General features: G+C 45.6%; 1 protein-coding gene across 1 annotated transcript; it reads left to right on the plus strand.

Moving 5' to 3' along the window:
- Nucleotides 1-10,692: 10,692 nt before the first annotated feature.
- LOC121293395 (gastrula zinc finger protein XlCGF49.1-like) lies at nucleotides 10,693-12,906 on the plus strand. Its single transcript, XM_041216429.1, has 2 exons — nucleotides 10,693-10,772; nucleotides 12,216-12,906. The coding sequence occupies exons 1-2, from the start codon at nucleotides 10,693-10,695 to the stop codon at nucleotides 12,904-12,906; spliced, it is 771 nt and encodes a 256-aa protein (XP_041072363.1).
- Nucleotides 12,907-12,914: the final 8 nt, after the last annotated feature.

Below are 12,914 nucleotides of genomic sequence, written 5' to 3' on the forward strand. Positions count from 1 at the left end.
TAACAGGTGGAAAACAAGTCCAGAGGCGGGAGGGAGGGGAGTGAAAGGACAAAAGGGAAGGACTGTGATAGGTTACCACGCACGAGAGAGAAACAGGCTAAAGGGATGATGGTGCAAAATGTGGGTGGGAATGGGACAGATTTTTCTTCCTGCTGTTCAAACTGGCAAAAATATCACTGATCAACCAATCACAACTGCTTTTTCAAAGCAGCACGCCGGGCCGAATGGCCTCTTTCTGTGCTGTAACTTTCTATAATTATCTAATTTCCATCCTCACTGCTGCTGCCTTCACAGTCATTCGATCATCTCACAACCCTTTCCAGCAAAATCCACCTTCTTCCCTTTGATGTCATGGGACTGAGTAAAATCAGTGCAAAGTGTTCTTGTCATTTTGCACATGATTTGGATCCAGACGTGGAAGGTTTTTATTCCACTTCATCCCGAATCAATTCAGCAGGGACATGGAGAAAGTCATGAAAGGTGAGAAGCATATCAGCGTGAGTTGAAGCTGAGCGGCGAGAAGGTAATGGATTTTAAAGCCACTGCCTGAAGCACAGTTCCAACCCTGAAACAGGTTGACTGCTCATTATGACGTTGCTGTTTGTGAGAGTTTGCTGAGCGGTGATTGGCTGCCATGTTTCCTGCATCACGACAATGATGACACTTCAAAAAGTCCTTCATTGGCTGGAAAGCGCTTTGAGACGCCCACTGCTCGGGAACGTGCCATACAAATGCAATTTTGTCTTTCTTTAATTATCTTAAATCCCATTCGTCCAGTTACTGACCCCTGTCAATGGAAATAGTCTCTCCCTATCTGCCCCATCAAACCTCCCTTCCCCACTGCCCCCACACCAATCATTTTGAACAGCTCCATAAAATCTCTGTTTAATCTTTGCTCTGAAGAGAACAAACCCGGTCTCTATAATCTCTCCACAAAACTGAATTTCCTCATCCCGGGACATGCTGCAAGGCGGAGGATTGAGATGAGATTTTAGAAAATATTGTCAGTTGGCAGGTGGGAAAATGAAGAAAGAACCAAAGCAGAAAACCCAGTCTCCAGCTTTGTGAATCTTTAGAAACTCTTGGAACTGGAATCAGGGGAGAATGAAGGATGAAATGTCTGACTGACCGGAGACAGTCAAGGCACCTTTCCCTTCTTTAAGACACTGGAACATTGACTCTGATGTTATCAGTGATCTGAGACATTGAAAAGATTCTCATTTCTGCACATCAGGAATTCAAACCTAATATTGGCTTCAGGACAATCAGAATACTTGGTAACAGACAAGACAATGAAAGGCTCGAAGGGAGGCGGCACGGGTTGTAGGAGAGCTGATGACAGGGATGTGTCAGCAGTGGGTGAGATCAGACTGTTTCCATGTATGCACAATGAATGTCCCACCCTTTATTTTGGAAATGTGAAACTGAGAGATCAATTCTCATTCCAGGAGCAGCAATCAGAAGCTTTAACTCCCTCATTCTCAGTCTCTGTGGTGCAATTGGTCAGTGCGTTCAGCTGTTAACTGAAAGATTGGTGGTTTTAGACCACCCAAGGTGGTCTCACCCATTAGTGTTCATTGTCACTCAGTTCCCGGTTGTCACTGGGCACTTGAGTTGAATGTCAGGGCCCCCAAAATGTTGGCGGCTCCACTGTTATCCAGTGAGCTCCCAGGCAAGCGGATTTTCTTTGAATATTCATTTCAAATATAATGAGAAAACAATTAAACCCACCATGTGCCAACATCTAACCAACTGGAAATTTATGAAGTTATTGGATTCAAACAAGCCCATCAATTATTCTCTCTTCCTCAGCTCCACAATGAGTGAGACAGGGAAAAGCAGAAAAGCAGCAATATTCCTGCCCCACACTCTCCAATCACCCGCTGCCAGCAGAAAGCGGCGACTGCAGCTTCAGTCAGCGGGTTACTGCCCATCCCTGGGATTCAAGATACTCCAACCCGGGCCAAACCTCCCAATACACTGAGCACAGGCTCGGGAAAATGCAGGTAGATTATATCCCGGTCACTAAACCTCCGAGCAGCATTTACAGAATTCCCAAGTGAGTGAGTCACAAATAAAAGTCACACCAACTTTCTGAATCGTTTCACTGTAAAATTCATTCATTTTATTGAAAAGTTAACTGTTGTGAATCTGAAAATGAGCACCATGGGATTTGTGTTACTGAATGACATTTCCATTGTTTGTCCGTCAGGTTTGTAATTCAAATTGTGTTGGATATTGAAGTGATTCTGATTTCAAAATGAGGTCACAAAGCAGCTAAACATTAAATCCAGAAACAAATCCTGAGGAAAAAGGATCACAATGTTTGGAAGGAGGTGCAGCTGAGAAGCGGAAGCTGTGAATGGTGTAATTGATGATTGAGTGGAAAGCATTGGGGCCTTGGTCAGTCATCGTGTCTGAGTGATGAAAATTATGCTTTTAAAATCCACTGGGGTTTCCCCAGGAAAGTTCCAATCTTATCGACTGTGCTTCTTATTATTGTTGATTTCAACCAGGTGTTCACAGAACTATTGGATCAATGGAATAAAAAAAGTCAAAAAATTCTCCTGGTTTTTGGACTCTAAGGGAATGAAGGGCGATCGGGTTCGGGTGAGAAATTGGTGTTGAGGCTGGGGGTCCTCCATGATCTTATTAAGTGACGGAGGAGGCTTGTGGGGCCTTATGACCTATTGCTGCTGCTTTGCTTCTGTTCTATTTCAGTATCAATACCAACCAAGGCGATGGGCAGTAGCATCCTGAGCTCGGTAGTGCAGCTGTAGTGATTGTTGATGGTTTAAGGTCTCATTTTTTATTGAAGCTTGGTTTCTAACCCCAATGCTGCTAAAATTGCCCTATTGATCGACAAAGTGCCAACTCACAGTTAAAGCAGGTGTGTGCGGTGTTTCACTTTAACAGGAAGAACGAGGAGACACAATAAAAATATAAATGGCTGTGGGGAAAAGGCAGGGTTTTGAATTCACTGATGCGTCGAATGTCCTCCTCCTCTGCTCAAGCCATCTATAGCTTTATACCAATGATGCTAACCTGTCCATAGGGCCAGTCATCGTGGCCGAGTGTTTAAGGCAATGGGGTTTCCCGCTTTTTGTTATTTCTGGACTTAACTGTGTGTCTACAGAGTTAATTATCGGTTAAATCGAGTAAAATCCATCAAAACACAGGGGCGTTTTCCTTTTTCTGTTCATTCCCGAAAATATTCATGAAACCTGCGGTGGAAATGAAGCAAAACTTGGCATCATGCTTGCTTTCTTGGTGTTTGTCTCTCCTCAGAGACACCTCCTTGTCCTCTGTCGCTCTCGGTGAATATGTCTGTGTGTGTTCCAGTTCCCCGAGGGGATGAACAAATTTTTACCATCACTAACTTAATTCATATTAATTATGCAGCTTCAGATGAAAATGTTACAGAAAAAAATGTGAGGATGAAAAATGCAAGAGGAGTTTGCAATGTTTGGAAGGAGGTGCAGCTAAGAAGTGGAAGATGTAAATGATGTTATTGATGATTGAGAGGAATGTTTTGCAACCTTGGGGCTTTTGTAGGTCTATTACCTTCTACAAATTGAAATTCAGAACAAGCTGAGGTATCAGGTGGAAAACAATAATTTCAGGGTTGTGGGTTCGCCCCGCTTCTTACAAACAAATAATGACCAACCTGCACTGCAGTTCCTGTGAAACTTGCAAGGCAGCACAGGAGAGATATTGACCACTGAAAACACTTGATGTACATCAAACTCAAAGCACTTTCATATCACATCTCTTTCTGCCTCACCTCCAGCTCTTTCTGCCAGTCCAGGTGGAAGTTTGATGCAAACACAGTCAGCTGGTACAAATGTAAAACACAACATTGATCGGTTTACAGATAACAGTGTATAGAGACACCAGGATCTTCCTGATTCTCCCAAGTGCTGATTACAGGAATATGCACAGTGCCGATTATCCACAGTCACACTCTCCTTCCAGTCTTGTGTACGTTGTTCAGCATTGAAATGTTCATATTTGTACACCAGGTTTCAATGTGAAGAAAGCAGAGCTGTGAGAAGCTTATATTAATCAGCAGATGTACTGCAAGAAGTACCTTGAATAACAGACTGACGGTAACAGTGCTCTTTGGTTGCAGTGAGCTCCAATGAAGGATTGGCACCATTAATTTGTCGTTCAATTAGTCTCGTGACAAATCTCATGCTAGAAATGACAAGAAAATTTGTTGAATTCCTCCCTTTTTTGGTTTCAAACGAGCTGAATACAAGGGAAGAAAGTGCATCTCGCTTGAGTGGGTATAAAGTGTCAGAATTACTTTGAAAGAAGCATCCATGGTGTCGGGAAACATAAAATTAGAGAAAGTTACAGCAAAGAAAGGAACCATTCAGCTTGGCGCGCTGCTGTCAAAGAGCAGTTGTGATTGATTGATTGATCAGGAGTAATATTTTTGTCAGTGCAAACATGACGCAGCAAAATTTGCCCATCTCTCACCCATATTTTGCCTGGCACCATCATCCCTATGGTCAATGCTTTGCAACCAGCTCTTCTCTTGTCCTTCTTTCACTCCGCTTCTGTCTTTGTTCCCGGCCTGTTCCAAATGTGACATTTCCAGCTCGGAGGTGAAACTTCAACTGTCACCCAACTGATTCTGGTGGAGCTGTTAAATGTTTTCAATCTATAAGAAATTAATACTCGTTTCAACAATTTCACATGATCATTAAATCAACATTCCCTGACCAGAAATCGAACCCAGGCCGCGGCGGTGAGAGCGCCAAATCCTGACCACCAGGGAAGCTGGGGAGCTCTTATCAGCTTGGTTTATGGACGCTGCTTTTATCCATGTTTCCATTTTAAATGTAATGAATTCTTCAGTCAATGACAACAACGGTTTCTGTGAGCTGGAACATGAAATTGACAGTGAGGTGAAATATCCCCACAAGCTGCTCATATGCAACTTTCAATTTCCAAAACCCACCAACCTCATCACTGCAGCTCCTGTGAAACTTCCAAGTGAACACACGGCAGACATTCATCACTGAAGGAACTGACACACATCCGTCAGTTGTTTTCATCTGTAATACACTGTCTGAAAGTTTAAAAGCAAAATACTGCAGATGCTGGAAATCTGAAACACGTCACTCAATTCTCAGACCGTAACTGACCTCATTCCTTCTGGAGGAGAATCCTGTCATCATAGAACTGAATTTGGATTTGTCCAGCCTGAGCATGGGCCTCACTCACATCCTTGCATATTGTCTTCAAATCAGAAACACCCCTGGTTCCTGATGGTGCTCTGCTCCTTATTCAGGCTGCCGGCAGATTCTCTCTCTGCTTCTACAAACTGCTGAGGACATAGACTGACCCCCAGACTGACATTTACTGCAGAAATATGGTGAACTTTCCCCTCTCAACCCATTTCCATTATCACTTGATACACATGGCCTGTCTTTAGAAATAAATGGAAATTATTTATCTTTAACTTTAAACCACTTCTTTGACCTGAAAAGTATTTGGATACTTTGAAACCATCTCTTGGTTACCAGTGGCCTTCAACTTTCTCTGATCTGGGGAAAATTATTAATAATATAAACCCTCACAGACAGTCCATCTCCTCAAGAGACAGTTACCGAGACCTCCATTGTTTAACTTTTAACACCTCCTATTATGGCTTCATGGACATTACATGGGACCTCACTTTGATCTGAAATTACCCCAGACCTGTCTACTTTCCCTTCAGGCCAGGTGCTCTTTCATTTATCCTACATTTAAAAATTACAATTTCCAAACCAGAAATAAGCTTATGCACATTTGTAACATAAGTCAGTCATTTTTATCAAAAAACAGCAGAGATCCTGGTGCTGAACCCTGGGAACTGCACTGTAAATCTCACTTCTTTCCAAAGGAAATGCCATTCACCCTAGCTCTCTGATTGCTATCACTTACATATCTTTGTATCCATGCTACTGCTGATGTTTTGATCAGATGAGCGTCAAGTTTACTAACAGACTTAATAAATGGTACTTGATCCAATGTCTGCAAACACAGCACAAACTGCACTGGCCTCAACCCCCCTCCCTGTTAAACTTGTCAAAAAACTCCATCAGGTTATTTAACAAGTCCTGAGACTTCATTCCCTCAGCATTTTATCAGAAGCTTATTAAAAAACAAATGAGGTTTGGAACACAATCAGTGTCCCTTGGGTAGTAGGAGCGGCCCATTTCACATTCCATCTATACACTTATCTACCTTCACCTGTTTGGATCAGGGTCACATTGAGAGGGACAAACAACACTTTGGTCATTCTTGTCTCTCTTCACTGGCAGGAAAATCTCTGTGTGGGTTAATCCCTGAGATGTGTATAAAGTTTGTCCTGGCCGCTCTGTTCCAGGGTTCAGATCTCCTAGACATGAAACAGAAGATTCCTTTACAGCTGTGTTTAGAGTCAGGAAGAACAACGGTGAATGCTGGAAAAGTGTTGTCAAGTCAGAAACAAAAATACCCAGAAAAACTCAGCAGGCCTGACAGCATCTGCAGAGAGGATTACAGTTAACGTTTCGAGTCCGAATGACTCTTCACCAGAACTAAGAAGAAATCAAAAAGAAGTGAAAGATAAGCTGGTTTGGGGGGGGGGGGTGGGGGGGCGGACAGGTAGAGCTGGATAGAGGGCCAATGATAGGTGGAGATAACCAAATGATGTCACAGACAAAAGGACAAAGAGGTGTTGACAATGGTGATATTAGCTAAGAAATGTGCTATTGGTGACATTAATGGTAGAAGGTAGGACGAGCAAGGTACAGATAGCCCTAGTGGGGGTGGGGTGGGGGGAAGGGATCGAAATAGGCTGAAAGGTAGAGATAAAACAATGGATGGAAATATCTTTAAAAATAATGGAAATCGGTGGGAAAAGAAAAACCTATATAAATTATTGGAAAAGCCGGGATCGGAAAGGGGGTGGGGATGGAGGAGAGAGTACATGATCTAAAGTTGTTGAACTCAATATTCAGTCCGGAAGGCTGTAAAGTGCCTAGTCGGAAGATGAGGTGCTGTTCCTCCAGTTTGCGTTGAGCTTCACTGGAACATTGCAGCAGACCAAGGACGGACATGTGGGCATGAGAGCAGGGTGGTGTGTTGAAATGGCAAGTGACAGGGAGGTCTGGGTCATGCTTGCGGACAGACACTAGGTGTTCCGCAAAGCGGTCACCCAGTCTGCGTTTGGTTTCTCCAGTGTAGAGGAAACTGCATTGGGAGCAGCAAATGCAGTAAACTAAATTGAGGGAAGTGCAAGTGAAATGCTGCTTCACTTGAAAGGAATGTTTAGGCCCTTGGATGGGGAGGAGAGTGGAAGTAAAGGGGCAGGTGTTGCACCTTCTGCAGTTGCATGGGAAGGTGCCGTGGGAGGGGGTTGAGGTGTAGGGGGTGATGGAGGAATGGACCAGGGTGTCCCAGAGGGAACGATCCCTGTGGAATGCCGCCCTGGGGGTGAAGGGAAGTTGTGTTTGGTGGTGGCATCATGCTGGAGTTGGTGGAAATGGTGGAGGATGATCCTTTGAATGCGGAGGCTGGTGGGGTGATAAGTGAGGACAAGGGGGACACCATCATGGTTCTGGGAGGGAGAGAAAGGTGTGAGGGTGCATGCGTGGGAGATGGGCCGGACGCAGTTGAGAGCCCTGTCAACCACCGTTGGTTGAAAACCTCAGTTAAGGAAGAAGGAAGACATGTCAGAGGAACTGTTTTTGAAAGTGACATCATATAACAGATGCGACGGTGCCGAAGGAACTGAGAGAATGGGATGGAGTCCTTACAGGAAGCGGGGTGTGAGGAGCTGTAATCAAGGTAGCTGTGGGAGTTGGTGGGCTTGTAATGAATATTGGTGGACAGTCTATCACCAGAAATTGAGAGAGGGGTTAAGGAAGGGAAGGGAAGTGTCAGAAATGAACCATGTGAAAATTATGGAGGGGTGGAAATTGGCAGCAAAATTAATAAATTTTTCCAGGTCCAGACAAGAGCATGAAACAGCACCGAAGCAGTCATTGATGTACTGGAGAAAGAGTTGTGGGAGGGGGCCTGAGTAGGACTGGAACAAGGAATGTTCCACATACCCCATAAAGAGACAGGCATAACTGGGGCCCATGCGGGTACCCATAGCCACACCTTTTATTTGGAGGAAGTGAGAGGAGTTTAAGGAGAAATTGTTCAGTGTGAGAACAAGTTCAGCCAGACAGAGGAGAGTAGTGGTGGATGGGGATTGTTCGGGCCTCTGTTTGAGGAAGAAGCTAAGGGCCCTCAGACCATGCTGGTGGGGGATGGAGGTGTAGAGGGATTGGACGCCCATGGTGAAGAGGAGGCGGTTGGGGCCAGGGAACTTGAAATTGTTGATATGATGTAGGGTGTCAGAGGGATCGCGGATGTAGGTGGGAAGAGTCTGGACAAGGGGAGAGAGAATGGAGTCAAGATAGCAAAAGATGAGATCCATGGGGCAGGAACAGGCTGACACGATCGGTCTGCCAGGACAGTCCTGTTTGTGGATTTTGGATAGGAGGTAGAAGTGGGCCATCCATGGTTGGGAGACTATGAGGTTGGAAGCTGTGGAAGGAAGATTTCCAGAGGAGATGAGGTCAGTAACAATCCTGGAAACAATGGCTTGATGTTCAGTGGTGGGTTCATGTTCCAGGGAGAGGTAGGATGAAGTGTCTGCGAGTTGATGCTCAGCCTCTGTGAGGTAGAGGTCAGTGCGCCAGACAACAACAGCACCACCCTTGTCTGCAGGTTTGGTGACAATGTCAGGGTTGGATCTGAGAGAACGGAGTCCCACCTGCTCCCCCCCACCACCCCTCACTAAACCAGCTTTTATTTCACCTCTTTTCTATTTTTCCTTAGTTCTGATGAAGAGTCATTCGGACTCGAAACGTTAACTGTGTTCCTCACTGCAGATGCTGTCAGACCTGCTAAGTTTTTCCAGGTATTTTTGTTTTGGATTCCCAGCATCCGCAGTTGTTTTGCTTTTGTCAAATGAGACATTGGTGTAAAACTGTGATCTGTTTCTGACTGAAGGTGAAACGGCAGGTTTAAGTTTCCAGTCTGAAAGTGATTGTATTAAGTATTCTGTGAATTGATATTTCTGAATGAAAGAAAGATTTAATGTGTGTGTGTGAGACAGTCCTCTGTCTATCATTTTAAGGCAGTTGTTAACTCTGACAAAGCCTAATGCCTGAAATGTTAACTTTCTCTCTCCACAAATGCTCCCTGACCAGCTGAGTGTTTCCAACATTTCCTGTTTGATCCATGGGAAAATGGTTTGCTAAATAAACAGTCCCACTCCCCTGCCCCCAAATCCAGTATAAAAAGAGTATTGTTTTAGAAACAAATATTTTTCAAAAGGCTTTTCATTCTTGGCGTGTGGGTGTTGGTAGCAAGTCTATTGCCTATTCCCAGTTATCCTTTGAGAAGGTAATGGTGGACCACCTTCTTCTCGACCCACTGTCTAGTGATGGTGCTCCCACAAGGCCATGAGGTAAATTCCTGAGTTCCACCATTTTCACTCAGCAATGAAGAAGCAGTGAGAATATGCCCAAGGCAGGATGGTGTGTGACTGAGATGGAAACTGGGGGATGAGGGTGTTCCTCTGCTGCTTCTCTTCTATGTGGTGTAACCTTTGGTTTAGGAGGTTCTGTCAAAGTTCTGGTTATGTTGCTAATATATAAAATCCTTCGTCTTCACCCTGTCGCATCTCCCTCATGCAGGCACATAGACCAGATGACAGGTTCCCCTCCCGTGCACTTGCTGGCTGCGTCAATTGGTATTAAAATCATACTTTTGGCTCTAATCATGTTTGGAGCACAGAAAATGATTTTGTTTTCAACAACATCATAGTGGAATGCAACGGTTCAAGAAAGCAGCTCACCACCACATTGTTAAGGGCAACGAGGGATGGGCCAGCCAGCGAATCCCACATCCGATGCGTGAATATAAAAGCTATAATGGCGCTTCGGTTACCCAGCATTCACCGAGAGGCAGAATATACTCCATCCTCACTGAGGAAGATCACTGCGCATGCGCGGTTGCGCTGCTGGGAGGAGAGTAGTTGATGTGTCGCATCAGCCAGGAGAGGAGAAGAAGTTGGGTTTGCGGCTGGGTAAGGGCCAATGGGAGCCGACAAATGAACGGTGAGGCTTCATAAACATTTACTGCAGGCCTCAAACCGTAAAGATTAAGTTTCCGATCCCGCGTTTGGACCGAATTGGCGACCGCGGCGTTAATCCCGACAGCAGAACCTGATTCACGGCCACCATCTTGTGAGTGCACAATGCGCTGTAGTGCGCATGTGCGGCCGCCATCATTATAGGGGGCAATGAGCTGTAGTGCGCATGTGCGACCGCCATTTTTATGGGGCAATGTGCTGTGGTGCGCATGTGCGGCTTCCATCTTTATAGGGGCAAAGTGCTGCAGTGTGCATGTGCGACCGCCATTTTTATAGGGGGCAATGAGCAGTGGTTGTGACCAAAGGTGGAGCAATGGAAATTGGAAATTGTCAGGAAAACGGAATTAGAGGAAATGAAGATATCTCCGAGGATTGTGAGACTGGAGGAGATTGCAGAGATAGGGAGGAGTGAGACCATGGAGAGATTTGAAAGGATGAGAAATTTGAAATTTAGTTCCGTCCTTATCCGAAGCCTTTGTAGGTCAGTGAGCACAGGGGTGATGGGTGAACAAGACTTGGTGCGAATAAGCACACGGGCAGCAGAGAATTGGATGACTTCAAGATTACAGGAAGATGGAATGTGGGAGGTCGGCCAGGAGTGTGTTAGGATAGTAAAGTCTAGAGGTAACAAAGGAATGGATGAGAGTTTCAGCAGCAGATGAGCTGAGACTGGGGTGGAGTCGGGCGATGTTACTGAGGTGGAAATAGGCGGTCTTGGTGATGATGTGGATATGTGGTTGGAAGCTCATCTTGGGGTGAAATATTTCACCATGTTTGTGAACAGTCTGGTTCAGTCTCAGACAGTTGCCAGGGAGAGGGATGGAGCTGGTGCCTAGGGAGTGGAGTTTGTAGTGGGGACTGAAGGCAATGGCTTCAATCTTCCCAATATTTAAATGAAGGAAATTTCTGCTCATCCAGTACTGGATGTCAGACAAGTTAGGATGGTTTGTGACTTGGAGGTGAACTTGGAGATGATGGTATTCACAGACTCCTGCTACCCTGGTCCTTCTAGAGGGTGGACGTTTGTAATTTTTGTGGCTCTGCCAAATTTCTGGTTGAGTTGTAAAAATATGAAATATCTCTCCACTTCTCACCACTCACACCTTACTATGTTTCTCTCTCTCCCTCTCTCATCCAGTGGATGCCAGAGTCTAGTCTGGGCCCACATGTCTTCCTTGATGGACATTAGTGAACCAGTTGAGTGTTTATGACAATCCGGCAGTTTTCATGGTCACTTTTTCCTCGTGCCGTCCCCACAAATTCCCAGATTCATTCAGCTCAATTTCACAACCTGCCTTTGTGTTTTTGTGGGTTCTCTCTCACTTCCCTTTTTCTGTTTTAAATCAGTTTCGCAGGAGATTAGAAGGGGAGGATTTACAGTCGGGAATCTCAGACCAAACATCACATCAGGATCTGATGGAGTCACCCAGCTTAAAGTATCCTGAATATCATTGGATTTTGAACATGGAAGGACAAAGCAATGTTCACACTGTGGAGAAACCTTGGAAATGTGGGGATTGTGGGAAAGGATTCAATTACCTGTCTGTGCCGGAAACTCATCGAAGCAGCCACACTGGGGAGAGACCATTCACCTGCTCTGAATGTGGGAAGGAATTCACCAATTCAACCACCCTGCTGACACACCAGCGAGTTCACACTGGCGAGAGGCCATTCACCTGCTCCATATGTGGGAAGGGATTCACTACCTCATCCCATCTGCTGAAACACCAGCGGGTTCACACTGGGGAGAGACCTTTTAAATGTCCAGACTGTGGGAAATGTTATAAATGTTCGGGGAATCTGATGTCCCATCAACATGTTCACACTGACGAGAGACCGTTCAGGTGCTCTCAGTGCGGGACTGGGTTCAGGTGGTCATCTCACCTCACTGACCACCAACGAGTTCACAGTGGGGAGAGGCCATTCACCTGCTCTGAGTGTGGGAAGGGATTCACTCAGTTATCCCATTCACCTGCTCTGAGTGTGGGAAGGGATTCTCTCAGTTATCCCACCTGCTGAGACACCAGCATGTTCACACTGGGGAGAGACCGTTCACCTGCTCCGAGTGTGGGAAGGGATTCACTGATTCATCCAGCCTCCTGAGACACCAGCAAGTTCACACTGAAGAGAGGCCTTTCAAATGCCCAGACTGTGGAAAGTGTTTTAAAAGTTCCAGGAATCTGATGTACCATCAACGTGTTCACACTGACGAGAGACCTTTCAGTTGCTCTCACTGTGGGACTGGATTCAGGCAATCATCTCATCTCACTGGACACTGGCGACTTCACACTGAGGAGAGGCCATTCATCTGTTCTGAGTGTGGGAAGGGCTTCACCACCTCATCCACCCTGCTGATACACCAGCGAGGTCACACAGACAAGAGACCTTTTAAATGCCCAGACTGTGGGAAGTGCTATATAGGTTCGGGGAATCTGATGCTCCATCAACGTGTTCACACTGATGAGAAACCGTTCAGGTGCTCTCAGTGTGGGACTGGGTTCAGGTGGTCATCTCACCTCACTGACCACCAGCGAATTCACACTGGAGAGAGGCCATTCACCTGCTCTGAGTGTGGGAAGCGATTCATTCAGTCATCCAGCCTGCTGAGACACCAGCGAGTTCATACTGGGGAGAGACCGTTCACCTGCTCCGAGTGTGGGAAGGGATTCACTCGGTCATCCCACCTGCTGAGACATCAGCGAGTTCACAAGTAACTACAGTG

The sequence above is a fragment of the Carcharodon carcharias genome, chromosome 21 (genome assembly GCF_017639515.1).
Source record: "Carcharodon carcharias isolate sCarCar2 chromosome 21, sCarCar2.pri, whole genome shotgun sequence".
Lineage (NCBI taxonomy): Eukaryota > Metazoa > Chordata > Chondrichthyes > Lamniformes > Lamnidae > Carcharodon > Carcharodon carcharias.

Excerpts from the sequence above, each read along its gene's own strand:
- LOC121293395 (XM_041216429.1), top strand. The coding sequence starts at position 10,693 with ATGGGTGAACAAGACTTGGTGCGAATAAGCACACGGGCAGCAGAGAAT. Across the intron at positions 10,773-12,215 it reads AGATTACAGGAAGATGGAAT|CCAGCATGTTCACACTGGGG; the intron begins GTGGGAGGTCGG and ends CCTGCTGAGACA.